Here is a 16,083-nt window from a genome sequence, read left to right as displayed (position 1 = left end):
AACATTGTTAGTTAAAAAGCTGGATTAAGTGTTAAAATTTTGATATACAGTCTATATACAAGCCATTTAAAGGAGACACCGTAACATAAACAAGGAAATGGACACGAAATTCTAAACTGATGAGTGTGCGTCGCCATGAATATTTAATCCACCCCTTCACCCCGTCCCATTCACGTTCCACTACTCTCCCAAAGTACCCCATTGTGCCAAATGTCGGGCGTGTATTATTGAGAAATAATAGGCGCTTCTATCTAAAGGCCCAGCCTGAGTTCTTTGTCCTCCCAACTACTGTACATCTCTCTTCTTTTGGAACTGTAGAACAGTTCTGTTTACACTGAACTGCATTGTAAATAACATTGAAATAACATTTACATTTAAGTTCTAAGTATCAGCCTAATTCAAAAGCCAAATACATATAGATGTGCATTGAAAAAGGCTTGGTCTGTTTTTTTCAAGGGTAGAAAATGTTGCGAATTTTACGGTATGTCGTTTGGAGGCCGCCTTGAGGGTGTGGTGAAATTCACTGTGCCATCCCACCCAGCTTTGTAGACGGCGCCTGAAGCGTTACCTCCTTCTTATCTTCACCCCACTGGTGAGTTTACACAAGTATCATTTGGTTTATGTAAAGTCTCTTACTCTGTTGGAACAACATACATCATTATGTACTTTTTAGCCTATAGTTGGGTCGTGAGAATTGTCCAAAGTAGACGTCGGTGATTCATAGATAATTCGTCGTATATCGAGATAAATCGTATATGTATGTATGCTGTCGTACAAATGTCTTAAAAGCACCCTGTCTTTGCGTCTTTAAAAAGAACGCATATGGGTTAGAGTTGTACTACTACTACTGGTACTTGTTCTTTGTCTATCTATTCCAAGGAAGGATTAGTGTGTGTAGAAGATAGTGGTGTATACTGAGTCTGCTTGTTCAAAACAGTACTTAACGGTTTTGAAATTTTTAACCTGTACCAAAGTATGATATTGCATAATTAGAATGGGCATATCACTGCTGTTTACCCTTATTTCTAAATTTTGAGAATATCACAACCTATTTTTTATGAAGAATTAATAAAAAAAGATAACATTATTTATTCTTTTCGATGATAGATCACAACTTATATCAGATACAGTAATAAGGCATTAAAATGCATTTAGGTAGCCTGTATGCCTGTAATGTCATACACGATTTATTTATGATACGATTGGTTTCCAAATATTTCAAGATAATAATGATGAAAAACCTTGCGATCGTAAAAGTGCCAAAGACCTTTGACAGGTAAAGTCGAGCAACTCATGAACACTCTCACAGCTAACGGTCCCCCTACACCGTGTTGGCAACCTCTGCTATGCCTCTTTAAAACTAATCTTTGCCAAGCCTCGGTCTTTGACATTATTCCTTTCAAAATTGTTTTCATCCGCGTGTCGAAAGGCAAAGAGGCCGACTTGTGAAAACACGATGACACTTTGACCCGACCGCAAGAAAATGTGAAGACACAGATTGTGAGACTCAGTCCTGTCACGTCTCTTGACTAGAGTGGTCCTTTAAACAATCGCCAGTTTTGTGAAAGCTACGGATGATTTTGAAATGGTACCATATTGTTGGGGGTAGGTCGTTGTGTGACGCTACGCTATTATAACAAAAGCGTTTCACGTTAGTCATCACAGACCCAGCTTTTCTTCTACAGCAATGATGACAAAGGAGGCTAGATTAAATCCCCACTGCGCTCAACGCGTAAATTAAACGTTCCCTGTGGAGCTTTGACAAGGGGCTGAATAGAGTGGAATCATGAGGAGGGCTCTAGATCTTTTTGAAGTAAAATGGTTCTCAAAGATAAACATGCTTTTGCTCCTTTAGATTTTCCAAAGGGATTTCAAAACAAGCTAATTCATATTTCGTGTAGAATATAAGTATAGACATTTAAGGCAACAGATTTGCATAATAGAGTTCAAAGTTATCGCAATGACTAGAAATACATGGAGTGCGTACTTCTTGATGGGATTCACTACCTTTGTGTATTTAACGCAAAAAAAACAGAGATTACATGGGCATTTGTATTAGACAATATATGTTTGTATTTTCAATGATATTTGTCCTGGCTTCATCATTAGGTTATCTGTGGAATACTTGGTTAGGCGTTTTCCTAATTTGCACATCGTTAAGTTAGAAGAAATAGATGAATAGAACAAAATTTGTCAGGCAAAAAGGAAAACTGACACTGAAAATATATTATGTGTTTGTATTGAGGGTGGCAGCCCGAGCTCATTATTTATTAAAATGGCAGTTATGTTGCCGATAAGTGGGCTTTAAACATACCCATCCAAGTTGTGTCATGTTGGTTCTATTGTAAAATATCTACAACATTAACAAGCATTTCATATAGTCTAAACAGGTAAATTTACAATTCTTAGAGTTGGATCGTGTGGTAGTACACACCTTCCGGGCTTTTGTCTTTAAAATCAATATTTTCGTTGAATATCAATACTCTTAATTTAAAATATCTCCACAAATATCGGCGTTTAGCTATTATGTAAGTATTATTCAAACTTGATACCAATATGCAATACTACTGTTTATGTGAATAAGGGTATATATATCAAACATATTATGATATGTCTATGTTGATCTATTTTGTCAACAGGTTAGCTTCTAGCTGCCGCCATGTTAGGAGAGAAATGTGTTCTTCTCCTACTGGCCGGCATAGGCATCACAAGTAAGTAGGCATTCATGAATATGTTACCTACATTTACAATTTGAATCAATCTGAATATTTTGGCACATTTAACATTAACTCGCTATGTAAGTCTTACATGATCAGGTTTTAAGGCAAACAGTGTAATTGTAAAATGAATATTGATCATAAATATTATGATTTTTCTATTACAGCTGCTGTTACCGCACCTGAATTTGTCAACATAGGTGACCTGAACAACATGCTAGTTTCTGAGAACACACCAGTTGGTAAGACAATATTCATGGACAATGATACGCACAATTCATTGTTGATCTAAAGTATCTAATTCTTCTCTATGTGAATTAATTAAATTGCTGTTTTTGGTACGTCTCCCTTGTCTAGCTTAATGCACATACAATGTCTTATTGTGCAGCAGCATATGCCATTGATGTGTTCTGTATAAAAAATGTTTCAGGCTAGGAAATTCATTGTAAAAAAGCATTAAACATTTTCTGGTATGATGTAATGATTTATATTTTATGGCTATATATGTTTATACAATCAAATCTCATAGTCAGTAGCAGATACACTGTATATGTCACATACATATCATTTTTTTTCTTCGTTAAATAAGAACACCTTCATCTTGTTTGTAAAATTGTTTGTTTGTTTCTTGTAGGTCAGTCTATTTTCCAGATCCGTGCATTAGATCCTGACGGAAATGCCCTGGACTTCCTCATCAGCGGTGACGCTTTCCGTATCGACCCTGCCGGAGTCAACGCACAGGGGGAGACACTGGGCGACCTGGTGGTAGCGAAGATTCTGGACCGCGAGGTTGGCTAATCCTTTTAGCCACTTATCATTGACACTCAAGAACATAACACGTATGGTAGACTTTCTGTAGGTTGTCTAACAAAATAAGATACTATACTTAGATTATAGTTACACATTAATCACATTTATGTTTTTGTCTTTTTTATGTAGACAAACCCGGTAGTCAGATTCGACGTGACGATAACGGATGGTCTCGGCGGACACCAGGTATCTGATATTATTTGTAACTAAGATTTTTAAAGAAAACCTCGTTTCTTTAGTAATGTTTATCACCGATGCTAATCAAAGTGCTATATAATCGTTTATAATATTAATTTAAGCATCTTTTAAAGATACTATGTTATACACGACATGCAGATCACGCATTCTGATCTTCTCATCAATGTCATTGACTACAACGACAACTCCCCTCAATTCCAAGGCACGCCATACGAAGCTACTCTGTCGGAGGTAAGACGTCCCTACACATTCGACCTGCAAAAGACTGGATCTTTACATATATATATATACATATATATATATATATATATATATATATATATATATATATATATATATATATTAGTCATCTCTATATGAAAACAGAGGCATTGTAATTAGCTACTTTGCCTCTGTCTTTATTCGTCTGCCATGGTACTTGGAGAGTTCGAAGCCAGTGGTTCGATGTTTGTTCAATGTTGTAGACCTGCAAGGTAAGACATAGCTACACTATGTAGCTATAGGTCAATAAGGATGATTTAGGGATTGTTTCAGAGATCGCTAAGAGTTTATTTTGTTTAATCTTTCTGCCAACATTTGAGTATAGTATCGTATTACACCTGTCCAGTTCCATCTTTTCACTCAGCAATATTCACATAACTGCGGACATACCTCCAAACACAACTACTCACTACAATAACCCCGGCTTCGCGGAAGTAATAAAACGATACATGGCTATTTTCATAAGTGGCTTTATACATTTATCAATATTTCTTCCTAGTCTGCAGCGATTGGTACCGAGATCATCACCGTGAGAGCGACAGACATAGACAGCGGGCAGAATGGCGCTGTGAACTACCAACTCACTTCGGTATGTACGATTTGGTCTCTCTAGAAACATTCAGCAGAATGATTTGAAAAAAAAATCAAAAAGGATATGAAGGAGCAACTTTCCCGGGTTCTGCAGCTTACTGATATTTCCTATTAGATATTGAAGTCAGACACTCCGTTTACTTGTCTATTTCATCTCAAGACGACTTGGTTGCTACCTTCAATTTATAATGTTGATTTCCAAGGGGCCCAATATATACAGGGCAAGAGATGTGACATTTAGAATGGTAGAGATGAAAGTTGGTGATATTCGGGGGAACAAACAAAACCCAGTATATTAAAACCATTGCCCGTAAATCAAAGTCTTGGTCGCACGTTCCGATGTCAAAATCAAGAACGGTGGAGAATTGAAGTGGAGGTCAGAGGTGAAGAAATTACGTGCAATTTATGGTACATCTAATTTTTTTATTTCCACATGACAAACTATTATTCATTTTATCTTATTCTTAGCACACCGACTCGTTTGAGATTGGCCAGGTAGACGGTATCTTGAGGCTGAGGGACAGGACAGCCATCGAGTCTGAAGCGCAGACCGCGTACGCAGTCACCGTCAGGGCTGTGGTAAGAAACCTTGCTTTCTGATATTTGACGGGTTTTCCTAATTTCTTGCAGTAACGGAGTTCGTTACCTCCATGAAAACGTTTGTATATTATCTACACAATTGGCATTACGAGTGGAGACACTAACAGGAAGTTAGGTCAAAGGTACCAGCAATATCCAAAAAAGGTGTCAGAAAATGAGTTTAATCCGAGTCCGTAATTTTATTACATGATGATAAAACACAGATACCTCAGATGAAAAGGTTTCATAAGCTAATTTATAAGATATGCAAAGTAGCAACATTCCTAGCTAAGAGGTTAATTCTCAGAAGAAGCGTTAGATATGATATAAAGCGGCGCCGGTATTTTCAGGATGGCGGAACTCAGCCCCTCGCGACTTCTGTGGACGTATTTGTGCAAATCACAGACGAACAGAACAGGAGTCCAATCTGGCTCAATGAGCCCTACGAGGTGTCAATCACAGAGGGAACACCAGAAAGTCTACAGGCAAGGCACTGATTTCTACCATTCTCGTACACTACTACATGTAGTAGGTTCTTAAATTAACAGCATCCTTAGAATGGGAAACATGTTTTACAAATGGAGTTCAGGGCAAATACGCTTCAGCTCAATTGAAACTAACTACTAGCAACATGATACTTGGCATGCCAAGTTGTTTGTTACAGGCTAATTGTAATATTTCAGACGTAGTTGAACATTTCTCATTTTCCACCAGGGTGCCATTGTTTTCACCGTTCAAGCCGTCGATGGAGACCGATCGAGGACAAACGGAATTCGTTACGAACTTGCAAATGGAGGTATGTTAGATATGTAACTGGATACATACATGCATCTTTAATAGTTGAAAAGATTAAACATCACTGATAATCCTTATTTCAGAAAGAACCAACTCAACATTTCAGAAAACGTCACTAGTGAACATTTCTTCATTTATAGACATAAATGCTCTGATGAGCGAGGGTAAATAGGGAAAATTACTGACAGATTAGACAAATTTGAAAAAAAAACGAAAAGTATATATAAAGAAGAACTAGTGTAAGAAAGCAAGACTATCTATATTTACATGTTACAGATCCTTTCGACTATTTCGACATCCAGTCGGACACGGGGAGGATAACGCTTAGGAAAAATCTGGACAGAGAAGCTGAAAACATCTTCCGAGTGGAGTCCCCTGGGCTATTCCTTCTAAGAATCCGAGTAAGATTATATGATTGTGATCATGTGGAAGTTTATGTTATTATTAATGACCTGCATTGTTGATTCAATGAAAATGTTATTTTGATGTCGCATTGTATGTGTTGAAAACTACTAGAAATTCATTTTCCTAATGACAAAATGCTGTATTGGATAATGCACATTCAGTGGCATGATTAAGTTTTCTGCACTAACATAATTATCTATTGTTGCCCAGCAGTGCAGGTTGGGATGCCATGCTATTTGAAATGCTACAGCCTTTTTGATTATATGAAAAGATGCAGCCCCATTGTTTTCATTCTGAAGTATGTATTCACCGATGTAGACTTATTAATTTGTGATTTTGTCGATTCTCCAGGCCATCGAAGTAAGAGCTGACCGCACGGACACCAACCCGCTGCAATTCTCGGAAGTAAACGTTGCGGTCCTCGTCATCGACGCGAACGACAACCTTCCGAGGTTCTACGATCAAACCTACGACAACGAAGTCACCGAGAGAAGCGTGGAGATCACCGAGCACCCAGAGGTGTACACCCCATTGCCTCGTCTGAGGCTGACTGTATCGGACAGGGACGCGGTGAGTTGTCTTGCATTATGTCTATAATTTTTTTTACATTCAACGCGTTGTAATTACCTTTGTGAAAACAAAAGTACTGTTTTTGTGCATCTCTCTGTGTGTTTTTGTGCGTTCCCGCATATATGTGACTAGCATAACATTGATGGATTATGCTACATATGATATATGTGGGTAGGTCTTGAGAAGGTGTAACTCAATGTCAATTTTGTACCACCTGATAGCCTTTCATCATGATGGTAATTTATCTTATCCTTCCACGCGGAAAACGTAGACGTCTCTCTTCAGCCGGCTTGGCCATGCAGTAAAATTTCTTTTTTTCATATCTTTTGCCCTATACATACTATGGTCTTGCTGAATGTACACTGCATCGCCCTTAGCATAAAACAACTTAACATTTCTTTACAGACACCAAACAACCTTTTCAACCTGACGCTATTGGATGATCCAAACACTATATTCGATATCGAGCCAAAGAACGTTGTCGGAGGACAAGCCATTGTCAACATTCTGGTCATGGACCCGTCTATGGTGGATTTCGAAACAACGGCACCGAGTCATCAAATCCCCATAAGGGTAAGACCTTTAGTTTACCCCTCAGCATGTAGCATAAGACGGAAAATCGATACTTTTTGGTGTTTCTCCTTAGGTAAAATCCAATTGAACGACAACAGGATGAACTATCTTAGAAAGCAGTAATGTTTACTTTTTTTATACTTACCAGGTTCAAGCAACGGAGCATCTTACCAATGGAGGATCCCCGAGACGTTCCGCTGTGACCGTCAGGGTTAACATCAGGGACGCCCCGGTAACTATGCTACGTGTACAAGCATGTATGGGTAGCAGTTTACGAATAGGTCACTTTAAGTTACAGACTGTGCTTTTTAGTAGACGAGAATGATAATTTAAAGCGTGTTATGTCATGGGATCGCAGATGTATAAATCAGGTTGTATCCAAAGTTTTAGGAATGTGCAAGCGACAGTGGTGATAGTCGCTATTTGTAATTCATCTTTCAGGAAACCGAGGGTCGTGTTTTTAACCTTGACGTGACAGAAAACGCGCCCGTTGGGACCAACGTGGGGACAGCCAAGAGGCCAAGCGAGAGCGGCATATTTTACTGTCTTGTTGGTATGTACGTTTTGGATGTAATCAGCAATTGTAATCAGCACTTCTGTCCCGCAAAGTCAGTCATCTTTGTCCAAGGTAAATTTTTAACACTATATGATTCTCAAATCTGAATGGTAGACTTTGATTCAAAAGGTTGCTCTTTTTCGTCATCTAGGAGGCAATACCAACGGGACCTTTGCCATAGACAAAACAACCGGAGTGGTGACAGTGGCCCGCCTCCCGCTGGACCGGGAACTCCAGGCAGTGTATGACCTGGTTATCCAGAAGCTATCGTCGGTAAGTAGGGTTCTCATCGATTCTTCTAATGCATGACGTCAATGATAATATCATTTTCAGGGTCATCAAAACACTTTGTTACGCTACAGGAAAGGCGATTTTTAAATAAACCTAACAGCTGTGGTTTTGTGTGGAGGCAGCGTTTGGGCCATATTATACGTATATACTTGAGGCACGTTTTGGGGAGTTTAATGCTTTAAAGAATAGAAATTTATAATTATTCACCTTTCAGAACACGGCCTGCCCTACCGGACCTACAGCATACGACCCAAATGACAACACCCTGAGCAAGGCACTCATTACCATAACTGACCAGAATGACAACTCTCCCCGATTCACAACCAAAGTCTATTACGCAGGTAAGACAAATTATAACCAAGCCGTATTTACTCTTTGTGGTCACCATCAGAGTTCATCTTTTGTTCTAACGTTGTGTATATCCCATCTTAAAACAAAGCTTGTTGTTGTCCTAGGTGTGCCAGCATCCTCAAACTTCAACACACCTGTCGCGCGCGTTCAGGTATGATTGTGTTTTGTTCATTTTTGCTTTGATTCTTCACTTGAATATAAGTCAATACAAAATATTCAAGTTTTTACTTTGCATGTTTGCTATGCGTTACAACATTGTAATAATCACATGTGGGGTAGAGTCGATGATGATGATAATGATGATGATGATAATAAACATAGTACCTCTTCCTCAACATGAAGGCCACGGACCTAGATGATGGGACCAACAGCGTCATCACCTACACCATCACCTCTGTGCTCTTCACAGCAAACAGGGATGATATAACCGGTTCTCTCAGTTCACAGGTAATACAATGTACAGATTACAGTGATTACCTAAAACCTGTTGTTTTAAAACATGTTATGCCAAAAAAGGAAACGGAAATGTTGAGAAGAAAAATTATGAACTTGTCCTTGAGTCACTTGAGAAGAATTGAATCTATATGTCATTCAGTGTTTACGTCTTAGTCTTTTACATTCTCACGGGTTGTATAACTGTGCCTAATAGCGAACAAAATACGTCACTGGATTCTAACAGTATTAAATCTAACAATCTATCCCTTTTATATTTGGTATCTTTAAATCATTAGGTGGATGACGCCTTCCAAATTGACTCGCAGACCGGCCAAATCCTGACCAACAGGCTCTATGACGACTACCAGAACGGTTACTTCACCGTCAATGTCAGGGCAGAGGACGGGGGAGGAAGGTTTGACGATACCGAAGTCAGGGTAGCTATCTCATGTGCAATCTTTCGGTATCTAGATATAAATAGCTCCTTTAATTTGAATTCAAAATATCACATATCAGACAAAAAGGTATGCATCTGTAAAAGGCGGTTACCCGTTACATGATACGATATATATCTTATTACGTGTGTAACATTCGAGTGACTGAAACAAAATGTTTCTCTTTCACCTAGATACATACCATCCCGCAACGCTTTGGGCTAAGTACTGTGCTGGATGCACCCCCTGAGAGCGTGAGGCCGAATATACAAGAGTGTTTACAGTAAGTTGACGATTGATTTTACAAAAGCTTGCTAAAGATGATATATTTGTTATAGAATGTTCATGATGCTGCAATCCACGGTAGTACGTATAGGCTCATCAGTCATGTCGATGGCACCTGATGAAATAAGTGGATGCAAGCGCTCCATGTTCATTTGATTGCGCTATGTAACAATGGTACTTGGGTTGCTTTGTAAGAAAATGTTATTATTCGTACCAGGCGACTTGAAGACCAAACAGGTTATAGAGTTATTTACGAGGGACTGCAGTACAATACAGACAGCCAAGGAAACATCAACAGGCAGCAGTGAGTAGTTCATTTCTCATAGCAGCACATTCACAGTCTTATAACCATGTCTTCAGTAGTAGCTTTCTGTACTTCTGAGTCGTACGAACTAGCTTAATTGCTTGTGATCACACAACTTGTTAGGGATATATATATATATATTAGGAATCCTGAAAGAGCATGTCATAACAGATAACATAAGTCTTTTACAGCATTATACTTTACGTTCGAATAGTTTTAAACTGATGCCACTACGCACTGTGCTAAACTGAATTCAAACAGAGATGTTACAGTATTGTGATAGATCGTCAAAGCATAATCTTTAAGTAATACATATAAATTGACTGCTTATACATTACGATAATAATTTGTCATTATCAACTGCAATGATTGTAACTATGGTGATCGTGATGATAATGATGATGAATTGAACAAGGCACGATCAAGTTATACTTCCACTTACAGAACTAACGAGAGTTTTTGAAATACAGGTCTCAAGTACTCTACTACCTCATTGACAAGAACACTGACTTGGTTCTCACTGATACTGAGGGACTAAGGTATGCACAAACACAGTCACGTTGTCTTCTATTTGCGAGAATACAGCTGATGATGTTAGGAGCATTACAGTATTGACATTCTAATATGCATCACTGCCATGATTTACAAAGGCCTTTTTATTGCTTGAAAATTGCAACAATTACAAATATTTTGTAGAATGAAAATTCATGTCAATAAAATCTGTTTCTTGATCTTGCAGAGTTATCGAAGGTGTGGACAGGGATAGGCTGCTGGCGGACTGTCAGATTGTCGGCGCTAGGGTGAGTTCTTGATATAGCTATATAACGGTATAAAGATATGATAACGGTATATAATGGCGTATGTGATTATAGAATTAATAATATGATTGTTGAGCATTGGAAATTAACATTACAGTGATCATAAACGGACCGAGATATTTTCGTTAAGGAGTAGAGCGAATTCTTTATTGGAATGAAAGATTATATTATATGCCTCCATCCAACAAAAATTGATAAGGATACTGAGCATTTGAAAATAAGAGAATTCTTTGTCTTTGCTTGCGTAGTCTGCCCAAGTGAAGAGTGACTACGCCGGCTTCAGTAACTGGGAGGCGTTCCTGATCGCTCTGGCCGCTCTGCTGCTGCTGGGACTCCTACTGCTGCTGTGTCTCCTCTGTTACTGCAGATACTGGTTCGTCAGTACACCCTTATTACTACACTCATCTGACAGTAATTCTTGCACACAGGTTATACAATGTATATCATGTATCATATGCTGCACGATCGAGCGACATATCCTTATTGTGTGATGAAAGATTAATTTCCGTATGTTGATATTAACACAACAGTCATCAGATCATTTTTCATAAAATATCATCATAACTGTTCAAAACGTAGCATTAGCCAAGTATCTTGTTATCCATTCAAATGAAGTAAAGCCACAATGTGTCATATTGTTACACATACTCAGTATGTACGTGTTTAATAATAACAAAGCTATTTTTTCTTCAAATGCTGTCAAAAACAAATCCAGGTACAAGAAGAAGATGCAAAGTGAGTACAGTTTATGATTTTAGAAGCCATGTATTTTATTTACTGTCTTCAAACATGTTCTGAATATCAAATAGAAACTTCTGCGAGATGCAAACGTTTCTTGTTGTGTTCCAGGCAAGTTGTTAGTGGAGCCGATCCCTGAGCCTGCACCGTGAGTAATAGTCATGCTTAAAAATAAACTATTATGTAAAATGTTTCAAAGAATTATCCCTGTTAGTATAACCACATTCTATTGGCATATGTAGCACTGCAGCGACCCCTAACGCATATTTGATACTTTGCAATTCTAATAATTACATAGCTTGGTAACCCCCCAGGGCCACTGCATCATGGTATATGCACACCTGCATGCCATTGTAATTAATTGAAAATATTTCCTCACAATTTGTCACTATACCATCTAATCTAAGTGAAAACGCATTAGATAATGCGCGTATGTGACCATGAAATACTTTGTACCTATCTATTTATCTTTTTTTCTCATCATATGCAGTGAGATCAACATGAACCCAGTCTTCACAGACAAGTAAGTATAAATGCTTCGAATTTGTTGGATATCTGAAAGGTCATAAGAACCCTTTTTTCTATGCTTGTTTTTATACACGTAGTACACGTTTGATACACGTGCCTATATTACGCATCATTTTTAAAATTATATCCAAGCATTGCAATATCTAATATCAAATCATACATATCCATACATGTAGATGGTTTTAAAATATATTTTTTTAAATTATATACCATATAACGGTGCCCCATCAATTCCAGTCTGTTTGATCACCTTCCATTTTTCATCCGTTCGTAGAGAAGAGGAGACTCAGCTCGCTATCATGGACTTCGGCAGTGACTTCAAGACTAGACCCGACGTGTACGAGCCTCAGGTGGCCCCCATCCCCATCAAACGTCCTCTCCCGGCATTGGACTATGGTGAATACGTCACCACACAGGAGACCCGCCGGGACGACGGCTATTTCAACCCTGCCTTCACCACTACTGAGGCGAGTAGAATCCGATATTATCTCAAATCTCTTTATCCCAAAGGGGAGGTTAATACGGCCACATGAAAACAACATTGGTTCACAGCCATGCTCTCGAAACCTGCTTATCATTACACCATCTAAGTTAATACCGCGACAGACTACCTGATTGCGGGCCCACACCAGGGCAACCACACACAGACACACAGACACACACACACATACACACACGCGCGCGCAGGCATACACACACATTATCTTTTTATTTGCCGATACCCACCTCTGCCACGTCACACGGTAATATCTACGAACTATAACTTCTGCTAGTTTGCCCTGAAACTGCGCATGGTCCTAACGTTATATTCATTTTGTGTTTTATCTTTGAAACGTTGTTTTGCTACAGACTCAGACCAAGCGCGCGCCGTCCCCGGAGGAGCCCTCCCACACCACCGTGTTCACCACTGACGCTCGCGGCACGTCGGGCTATACCACCGGCGCGGATGATGGGGAGGTCGTGTCCACCACGGTAAGTTCAGGAAAAAAACGTCTGACAGTCTATGATTGTCTTTTTGTTTAAACTATATTCCCCAAACGCAGGAAAAGAAAATCTGGAACATTCTTGTTTTTATCTTTTATCATGTCTAACGTGTGACTTACTGCATTGCTAAATCACTCTCGATATATGTCTGTACTGAAGAGGGCTTCTAATAATGACCTTGCTAATGTCAAATGATGCAAGCCCCATATATACCATTTTCTTGTCTCCTAATCTTGTCTCATAAGTAAACAATCGTAACCTTATGCAGTCCCTCAAGTATACTATCCTTGGTAAAAAAAACAACAACATTGTGTTTCTATTATATAAAAGTGTACCAAATATGATATAAATCTATCCCCTTCTAAAATTGTAGTTTAACTCACAAAAACTACAAACAAGTTAAGACATAACCCTCTCGTGTACCGGTGTAATGTGAGTTTCTGTGACCCTCAGGTCTTCACGAGCCAGCCTAACCCTGACGACCATCGCCTGATCTCGCCCGTGTACGACAGGACGTACTACGAGCACGAGGACCAGGGAAACAGCAGGCTCTGAACGGGGAGAAATGAATATCATAACAACGGGGAAGGCCAACTTAGAATGCGATCTTCTAACGCTTTTCTTTCCTTATTATGTATTTCTCTTTTCATTACGACGGAACGTGCTTAAAGACATTATATGATACTTCATTTCACTCTACGTGCCTGTAATTATAATCAATTGTGTGCATGCAAATGTAGTTACGACGGTGAATACACTTTCGAGTTAGACGTTTATAAACGTTTTGTATTCTTTATCATAAAAATGTATATATTAGGTCAATTTCTTGATGATAAACCAACCGGTACAGTCAACGTTGGCTAAAGTAAGCATGGATCGCAATGTAAGCGATTTATGACAATTGACCAGCAAAATAAATTGCATCATGAAGGTGGACATCATTGATTCCGTTTTTGAAATGAATAACTTGTAGACTACTATAATACAGTATGGTAGCAAATTACATGTATAGTAGCGCATCATTAGTTTACAGAAATTATATATGTATTGATTAGACACAATGCAATGATCGCAATATTTGTTCTTGTGTTACATTTTTACAAGAGATAAGTACAATACTTTGCTGCTGTTATCTACTCACGTTTGCTTGTTGATGCACTGTTTATTGCTAAACGCATGGAACCGATAAATAAAACCATTGTCAAAACCGATAAATAAAACCATAGTCAAAATCGACTTATTACCTCGCTGCACACTTTAGTGTCCTTAGCCTCGACGACAGCAATTGCTCTGAGAGGACTGGGGCGTACATGTTTGTACTTAGGTTCGCAATGCTTTTATTTTTTAGGGGGATCAAACAATGAAGCTTATTATCTATGGACGGGCATCAAACAAAAAAGCTTATTAGCAATGAGGTAAACAACGATATATAGTAGACTACCAAATAAACAAAGAAGTTTATTTGCAAGTTCGTGCCCGAGGGCTAATTGCAAGTAGATGGTATACACATAGTAGATATACAAGTGACAATGGACAGTTATGAACAATATTCTACTGTAATATTAGAGTTGGCTAATTCTAAACAGGTTGGGTTCGACTTTTTTTTTGGAACGTGCTGTCCTTTTATTTTCGGAAGCTAAGCCGCTATATTTAAGATCCGAGTTATGATATTGCATACAGAAAAACAAACACAAAACAAATGTTGCCTAAAATCTTTATCCTAAAAAGGGTGCGACCTATGGGTTCTCAAGGATAGAGAACGCCCATACAGAAAACGTCACGAAATGGATCGTTACAACGCCCTGATTAGAAACCATTCTACAGATAGCTTCAATTGTGTGTTTACCGAAAAGAAAAGAGATAAATGCCGCTACCTTAGGCGACGTAAGGTCAAAAGCCAGGTGTTGAATGTTCCCACAGACAGTTAGAGTCGTCCCATTGTGTCAAACATCTGCTGGTAGATTTGGATGGTTTTGTACCAACCGTCCAACCGGTTTTTTTATCTCACAAACGCACCGTATTTTCTCTTTGTTTAGGGTAAGCGATTGATTATCTTCGAGAACCAACAAAAACAGAAGTGGGTAGCCGATATGTTCTACGCTCAAGTAATTAGTTGGTAAAACAGTTTGCTCATTGTAGTCGCTAATAGGTCGTAGAATGTTAAATGATGTGTTTTAAAGTTGTGTTATTATAGGATTTACGGTATTTCATTTGAGAGACATAGGCTGGGTGTGGTGAAACAAGTATTAGTGCCATTGTGAACACCGTTCAGCGAGGTTAGAGGAGTATTTTTCTGCTCTACTCCTTCTAAGAGGTAAGAATTTTGCTTGATTATTTTACTGTTTAACAGTGAAGTTTCCGAGGAAATGGCTAGCGCTTTTGCGTTTTCGTCTGTTTATATATATCAAGTTGGGGGACCGTGGGAATATACCAAAGTGTTGGTGGCCTGGGGGGGTCTGGTCACATAATGGTTACAAATGTCGTTTTACTATCTTTACATGAGTGTATCCTGGTGCTATTAGATATGTGCATTATCTTTTGCTTTTAGTACTAGACACGAAGTGTGAAAAATGTTTTTGGTACTTTAGTTACAGCCTACTTCAAATGGGTAGAGGCTACGTTACTATAATCTTATACTTTCACGGACCACGATATATTACCCTTATACAATGTATCTATTAGAACTAAAATTAATTGATGGCGACGTATATATGGTTTAAAAATGTCTTCTTCGTGCAACATTTCTTTGTTTACACGACGATATGTATGCGACTTGTTAACGATGTGGGAGGGGGGCATGTCCTTGACCACATTGCCATTGTAGTATTATACACTCGGCTGGACGTTACCGGGTAATTTG

The 16,083-nt window shown here is 38.7% G+C and overlaps 1 protein-coding gene across 1 annotated transcript; it reads left to right on the top strand.

The window, feature by feature from the left end:
- The first annotated feature begins 454 nt into the window (after positions 1–454).
- LOC118412571 (cadherin-related family member 1-like) lies at positions 455–14,424 on the top strand. Its single transcript, XM_035815515.1, has 31 exons — positions 455–592; positions 2,640–2,711; positions 2,885–2,959; positions 3,352–3,506; positions 3,657–3,713; positions 3,864–3,956; positions 4,486–4,575; positions 5,046–5,156; positions 5,507–5,641; positions 5,871–5,952; positions 6,228–6,352; positions 6,708–6,926; positions 7,332–7,499; positions 7,648–7,731; positions 7,941–8,052; positions 8,207–8,328; positions 8,561–8,687; positions 8,802–8,848; positions 9,040–9,144; positions 9,429–9,569; positions 9,761–9,849; positions 10,069–10,155; positions 10,626–10,694; positions 10,895–10,955; positions 11,222–11,346; positions 11,689–11,708; positions 11,823–11,859; positions 12,202–12,234; positions 12,514–12,706; positions 13,089–13,211; positions 13,677–14,424. Exons 2-31 carry the CDS (start codon positions 2,660–2,662, stop codon positions 13,776–13,778), a joined length of 3,039 nt encoding a protein of 1,012 aa, XP_035671408.1. The 5' UTR covers positions 455–592; positions 2,640–2,659; the 3' UTR covers positions 13,779–14,424.
- The last annotated feature ends 1,659 nt before the right edge of the window (positions 14,425–16,083 follow it).

Source organism: Branchiostoma floridae, chromosome 3 (genome assembly GCF_000003815.2).
Source record: "Branchiostoma floridae strain S238N-H82 chromosome 3, Bfl_VNyyK, whole genome shotgun sequence".
Lineage (NCBI taxonomy): Eukaryota > Metazoa > Chordata > Leptocardii > Amphioxiformes > Branchiostomatidae > Branchiostoma > Branchiostoma floridae.
Note: the sequence above shows the minus strand (reverse complement) of the source record. Positions and strands in the feature narration are given on the sequence as shown.